Below are 7,365 nucleotides of genomic sequence, written 5' to 3'. Positions count from 1 at the left end.
CTGATGGCTGATCGCCGTCGACTATTTTTCAGGATACCCCGAAATCGCTCGAGACCCCGTCTTAGCAGGCGGTATTAGGGCTCTGCAAGTGAATCTTCGCTCGGGTCAGAAAAGAGGGAAGCCGGGGCGGAAGCGTGGACGTGCGTTCGCCGAGAAGACACCTGCCAGTCAGCCCCGCGCGTCTCCCGGCGACGCAGCTCGATGACCGCTTATCCCTGAACTCATGACCTGACCCGACAAGGTGATAACTAAACGTGAAACATGTGTTATCAGAATAAGGGGCACACTTAGTGAGGTTGATGCGGTGCGACAGTGAAGTGTGAGTCATCGGGTTTGCGCGCGAAATATTTATTTGCCACAGAAAAATCGATCGACTGAGAGTAGATATGGGTCAAGGTGGCTTTATCCTACTGATAAACAGCACGGATTCTGATTGGGTACGTACACATCAGCATGAATACCAGATGGCGCATTGGAGTGGTGAATTCCCTGCACGTATCGGAAAAAGGAGCGTTGCCAAAGTGTACGTCGAATGGAACGACGGAATATTTAAATCCCACTTCGACGACGCAAGTCGAGTAAGATATAGACTGGAAAAAACGGGCGAGGAATTCGAAGTGCAGGCCCGCTGGCAACACTTGCAGGTTGAGTTGAGGAACATTGAAACCCGGGATAACCTGAAAGGCAGCAAGATTTGCTTAGGCTGGAATCATAATAGTAACACGAATTTTATTCTTGCCGGTACTGGCGGGAATTACACGGGAACGGGGATGGATGCCGGTAATTGGATGCAGCGAAACCTTGCTCTCATTGGAAATAAGACTTTAAAGGACATTTACATTCCCGGTTCTCACAATGCGGGTATGTCCTTAAGGTCAAGTGGAACGATGTTTGGAGAAGAGTGCAATACTGTGACGCAAAGTAAAAGTGTTAAGCAACAGCTTGAACTGGGCGTCCGCTACCTTGATATTCGTCCCGTTATTAGCGGAGGGAAGTACTATACCGGCCACTACACGAGAGTCGACGCGATAAATTCGTGGCAAGGAGCAAGTGGAGTGTCCATAGAAGACATCGTGAATGACATCAACGATTTTACATCTTCGCGTAACGAATTAATTATCGTTAAGTTATGGCATTCATTGAACACGGACGTCGGTAATTCTAGTTACAGGAAATTTGATAAAAGTGAATGGGACGGTCTGTTTGATCAACTGATCAACTTGAAGTCCCGTGTTATCGGAAATTACGATGACGTTACCAAACTGAAAATCGGTGAGTTAATAAGCGAGCGGTCTAGCGTTGTCATTGTTTCAGAAAACAATGACGTTGGGAAGTGGAAGTCTGAGGGGGTTTATCCTGCATCTGCGCTCCTTGTTTATGATAAGTACGCGGATACAGACTCGCTGGATAGGATGGCGGACGATCAGATTCAAAAACTGCGGCGCGAGTCTTCTGGCGAGAAATTGTTCCTACTGTCGTGGACGTTAACGCAAAGCGCGGTCGACGCGGTCTCTTGCGGATCTTCAGACGTGTGGTCGGACATAGGTTCTATCATTTTCCTCGCGGACCACGCAAACAAGGCGCTGTCCGAAAGAATCTACCCCGAAATTGTCCGCGGACATTACCCGAATGTTATTTACCTCGATAACGTCGTTGATGATCAGGCTGCTGCTTTATCCATGGCCAACAATATTACAAAATATATGGATGAATTGTAGCGTCGGCAAAACTGGTTGTTGATGCCGTGGATATTATCCGGAACGACCATCGGGACATTGAATCACAGCCAGGAAGATGTCTTACGACCTCAATGAAGGAGCGAGCGGTGAATATATCTACCTGTGCTACCAAGAGGTTGACGTCACTGACGGCAGTATACCGTGGAGCGCACAATCACGATTTCTTAAGAGACTATCCGTACATCGTACGCTATCACCTTTGCATACGTAGACCCTTAAAAAAAGGGTGTACTTTAATTCCTCTTTCTTGCCATATGTATTACTCCCTTTTGGAGAGTACAATTACTCTCAAAAAAGGAGTCTCCTCACTCCCTTTAGCGAGTGAGGTGACGGAGGGGAAAGATGCCGCAGGGGAATATATATTTGCCTATGCCACAGTCAAAGTTAAAGACTTAGATTGACGTTGACTGACTGATTGACTTGACTGATTGAAGTTAGACGTTAGCTTTGATACTCATACTAGAGAAACTTTCAGGCGGTATGCCATGATCACAATCAAAGAGTTACATTTGCTCCTACTTAGTAAATCTTTTTTAAAAGCTGTTAAGTACAATAATACATACTTCCTGGGTCTCGCAAATTTTAATGAAAGGAGGAACGCCTACCCTTCCCGTGACCCAAACAAATGGATGGTACCTTTTTCTCGCACGTCATATGGTCGCTCACAGTGACGCTCCCGCGTTTGTTAAACGACTTCTTGGATGCTGGCATGGATCTGTTTACACAACACATAACTCGTTAGCAAGTAATAAACCATTTTCTCTGGAAGGATACCCCTGAACCCAGTGTGTAAATGAATGGCACGCTCACATCGATTGTTACTGGTTGTTACATGACCTGTTTCGTTTAGTTTTTGTTTTTGAAGTTGTTGACGCCAATGTATTATGAATGACCTGATGTGTACAACATTCTGTTCCTTATATGTTTTTCTTTCTTAGCTTATTGGAACTGCTGCACTGCAACCGGGTGCCCGGGCTTTGTCAAGCAGATAGGCTGCTTTTTGCCGGACACTCGGCGTTCATGTTACATATGAACGAAATAAATAAACTAAATGAAATGAACAGTCCCTGTAGGCAGCAAATTCCATTAAGAGCAATTAATTAGACCTTTCGCCTGATATCAGTTTAATTTTTAAATGAGCACAGATGTAATGACGGAAGTTTGCAGAAACTAGTCCGCAAACATTGCCGAAACGTAAGCCAGAAGCTCTGCATGGCATGACGGTTATATCCCCATAGGGAATTTTATCAACACCTCTAGTGGGCGTTACTGTTATTCCATTTCACAGCATTAATGGGGATCCATGGGGTAGTGTCACTACTGCACTCTCAGAAAAAAAAGCTGTAACGGGGGAGTAACTTCCCACATTTATAAATAATAAATTTACATACAAATATATACACACATAAAAATAATAAATTTACTCAATTTACACTCCACCTGTCAGTCGCTTACTCCCTCTTTCTTCCTGCATTTGCATTCACCATGTAACTCCATCACTGCAAATAGGTACTCCTTCTTGCCGACCAAATTTTAATGGACAAGTGATGTGTGACATCACCCTCCTCCTCGTACAGTGACTTTCGACTTATAAACATGTGTACTACAGCGCAGCCATCCATATATGATATTCATATATATATTTCATGATTTTGCACTAAGGCTCTCAGTTGGTGAAGTTCTCACCGTTACGTGGGAGCACATCGTGAAATGTGACCTTCTGACACACTAATTACGTCGAATACTTATCCCGGAGTTTATCGCGTTCGAGAGTATTTCCCAATGAAGGTTACTGAGGGAAGCTCGGATGTTTTTTTTAGTGAGTTGTTCCGTGGGACTACCGAATTTACATGGAGATATCACACCCCCTACCTTTTGTAGACTGTCATAACCCTTCCCTTCCTCTTTTATGCACAACTTTTCCCATCCCCATCGAGTATGCGAGTTTCTTATAAGCGGATGCACAGATATTCCGAAATCAGAAATTTCACAGATGATTCCAAAGCAGCTGGAGGGTGAAAGTTTTACTCCAAAAGGAAGTGTTCTACGGGACAAACCATTTATTCCCCTAAAGCAGTTGTGACGACACCATTGTTTCTCAGAGTGTGCTCCCACAGCGGAGGCAGTGTTCATACCTTACCCGGTATTAAGGGAACTCCTTTTGGACCATACCGAATGAGGTCGTCAGGACAACATCGGCAGGTGCTGGCCTGACACCCCTTGGTGGTGTTGGTACAGATACTGCAATGGGTGTCACGGTTACACCCCACAAATGGAGTAGCATGTTAGACCGCTTACGTGGTGTAACTTTTACTCCAAAAGGGGGTGTTCCTTGGGACAAGCCATTTACTCCCTTAAGGGAGTCGTGACGCCACCCTTTTTTTTACAGTGTACACCCCCTAGAATATATGTGCTAGGAAAGACATTCCGCTGACGATAGGCAGGCCTCTCTTCTTCTCTATAGACGAATACACGTCACTGTACGCACGGAGCGCATGGTTGGCACGTCTCGAGCATCTTCCGTGCTTTTCTTTTTCTTTTTTAGTTAAACTCCGCGAAGCAACTGTGGCTATGAGCGCCGGTAAAACGTGGACAGAAGACCGCAGGAAGGGGTGAGAGACAGGGACAGGGGTGTTAGTATGTGATTCGGGGCCAACATCATGGGCAACGTCTGCTTTTTGGAAGGTCTGCCGGAAAACAGGGAAAACCTGAAACAGCACAGACGAACCCAGCAGGCGCGAATCTAGGGGGGGGGGGTCCATCCAGGGGTCCGGACCCCCCTCAATTCCAGACTTGAACATAGGGTTCAATGGACAAATCCCAGCTGTGCACATGGCACTTCTCCATAGCGGACCCCTCCCCCTCTGGAAAATCCTAGATCCGCCCCTGAAACCCAGCACCCCCCAGTCTTCAGTATAACCTTGCAAGTTGTAGCACCCACGAGCGGATGTTGTTGTTTGTTTTGTTTTTTCTTCGTTTTTTTTTTTAGACTGATAATAGTGTATCCATTCGGCCATGCCGCAGGTATGTGTGCGAATACTGGTCGCCAATATAGTTGCATTCAACCTAAGAGCGGTACCTGGTCCTACCTTATACTTATACATGAAAATCGTATCTATCATGCGTAAATATGACGTGAATAAACGTTGTGTGCAACGATTTATTCTATACGTTTTTCTTTCAAAGATGAGATGCAAGGACAAAAACATCCAAGCGGATGTACGGTAACGCCAGAGTCCTTACAACGTTGACTGATTGATACTTAAGGGGGAATCACTTCTGCGCAAGACAAGAGAGAAAGTTTGTTCGCACACCACTCAGAAACGGCGTAAAGAATGTAATAAAATCAGAAGTACTGGCGTGTTCTCCTTGCTCTGCCCTTGTCAATGACACATTTTATAGAATTATAGGACTATCCGTTGATTTGTATTGAGCCCGAATTCGCAAATATTTTAGTGCGCGACACTCTATCGAGATCGCAGCGCATGTTCGAGACGCACCAAACTTTAATTTATTAAAAATCAACACCTGAACCTTGTCCCCTGAAACATACGTCATTCACTAGAGTAAAGCTAAGAGAACACGCCAGTGCCAATCTTAAGATGCTAGTTTAGAGCTCTCACGTGTCTTGTGCGAACAAAAGTAGCCCATAGATTTCTGAAGAAGTGATTCCTCCTTAAAAGAAAAAAAGTACACGCCATCAACAGCGACATGTTCTAAGCAATACCCACCAGCTTTATCATATTCGCTGCCTGGCGAAAATGTCCAAGCTGTCCTCGAGCGATATTGCTTCGCAGTTCGTTATGAACACGTAGAATGGTCTCTTTCTCCTCCTCGGACACTCCAACCTTTCGCTTCTTACAGGAACCGCTGTCATTTGGAGGCTTACAAGCGGTGTGTGTTACATCACCTATCTTGTACTCCGGCCGGCATCGCTCATTCGAAGCTCGGACCAGTACGGAGACCGCTACGACTATCAAAATCGTCGTGCTACGGAGTTCGGAGAGATACTGTCAGAATTTTTGTCCACACAGCTAGTCATGGAGCAACTAACAGAAACCAGACGAAAGTACGAGCTTTGCAGGAATTTGTTTTGAGTAAGAGTATTCTGCACTTACATTGATCCCATTTTTCTTCGAACAGCCGAATACCTAACGAGAAAGGTACACATAGTGCTTATTAGTGCTGGTGATGTATAAGACACACAGAATGTGAAGGAGAAAGAATGAATGCGTTGTCTTTCAACTACCACGTGGCACACAAGTAAAATCCTCCGATCTTGATAGAACTCTCTGTTCGAGACGCTAGTTAACGAAAAGACCCGCCAATGGCATTCAGCGAGCTCCGAACTCACTCGGCTCTAAAGCCGGCAAAAGATGCTAACTTTGCACCACCGTGTAAGGTTAGCATCCCCAGCCAATAATCTATGTTTCTTTTTTACGAGGTTCGCTTTTTTCTTTTTTTTTTCGCTGTTCAACGATCTTTCCTTCTGTTTGAGACTGTTCTACTGCTTGGCTCCGGCGGAGGTGTAAATCAGGCATTAGTCAGTGACCACGCTCGTTGGTTAACGGAGTAATCCGTATCTTGGGCCACAGGGCGAACATCAGGGTCCCGTAAGCTTCGTTTTAACGAAGCCAACGGGGATGAGTAAGTTGATCGGCGCTCGCACTGGCAAGACCACTGATCTCTATGTATAAAGGCTGGATGGCGCATGGGAGAGGGGCTCGTGGGGGAGAGGCGTGCCTTCGGGTCGCCATGTTGGTGGGCCCTAAAGTGCTGTGTGTGCCCATAGAAAACGATGGGAGGCAACAGAGATTGTGAGTATTTATTCCGCTGCAAGCATTGGTCGTTGTTTGTCATCACACAATTTTGTAAGGTGCCAGTATACTGATGTATCCTAACAGTGTTTCACAGGTGTCCTGCCGTTCGATTCTTAATTACGTTATGTTTTGCATTCCGAAACTAGACCGTCACTGCAGTGCAGCGCTGGGGATTGTACTACAGCACGTTTCCCAGCCAATATTTCAATAAGAAACGACTTGAGGTTAACAACAACCATGTATATAATATCCCGTAGTGCGTTCTGGACAAAAATTGTTCCATAAAGAACGGTCCGGGAAAAGATATACTCCCATGGCAGAAAGAGATCGTTCTGTAGAATCACAGCCGTTGTTTTTGCCGTGTATGCGTTTAGTATGATTTATATCAAGTATCGCCGCAGAAAGAGTCTTTTAGTGAACGACAGCGGTGCTTTGCCTCTCAAATATGGACACACCGAAGCAGCGCAAATAATTACTTCACGCACTTAGATCACACTCGTTAGGACAGTTAATCAGGTAGTGATGTAAGCTTAATCAATTAAGTTACTTAGAAAGTGGTAACACCTCCTTGAGACACAGGACTTATCTCTCTTTGAAGTACAGCCCTTCTATGTTTGTTTGCTTCTTCCTTTATTTGTTCTGATTATTTGCAGGCGCGGTTGTGCCAAACTGAATGTCCTTCTCCAGCACTCACATGCTTTTGTTGAATACGACTGCAGCGTGAGAAAAGCTGCTTGGGGATGGGGTCTTGCTATCCAGTGCTGACTTTGTCATGCTTATTATATGGAGCATGTTCCAAAAAATGC

At 45.3% G+C, this 7,365-nt stretch overlaps 1 protein-coding gene across 1 annotated transcript; it reads left to right on the top strand.

Moving 5' to 3' along the window:
• Positions 1-464: 464 nt before the first annotated feature.
• Positions 465-1,718, top strand: LOC135391152 (uncharacterized). The gene has a single exon (XM_064621278.1). The coding sequence runs from the start codon at positions 465-467 to the stop codon at positions 1,716-1,718; it is 1,254 nt and encodes a 417-aa protein (XP_064477348.1).
• Positions 1,719-7,365: the final 5,647 nt, after the last annotated feature.

This window comes from Ornithodoros turicata, chromosome 1 (genome assembly GCF_037126465.1).
Source record: "Ornithodoros turicata isolate Travis chromosome 1, ASM3712646v1, whole genome shotgun sequence".
In the NCBI taxonomy this organism is placed as follows: domain Eukaryota; kingdom Metazoa; phylum Arthropoda; class Arachnida; order Ixodida; family Argasidae; genus Ornithodoros; species Ornithodoros turicata.
Note: the sequence above shows the minus strand (reverse complement) of the source record. Positions and strands in the feature narration are given on the sequence as shown.

Bases quoted from the DNA above. Each gene is read 5' to 3' on its own strand.
- LOC135391152 (XM_064621278.1), top strand. From the start codon at position 465: ATGGCGCATTGGAGTGGTGAATTCCCTGCACGTATCGGAAAAAGGAGC.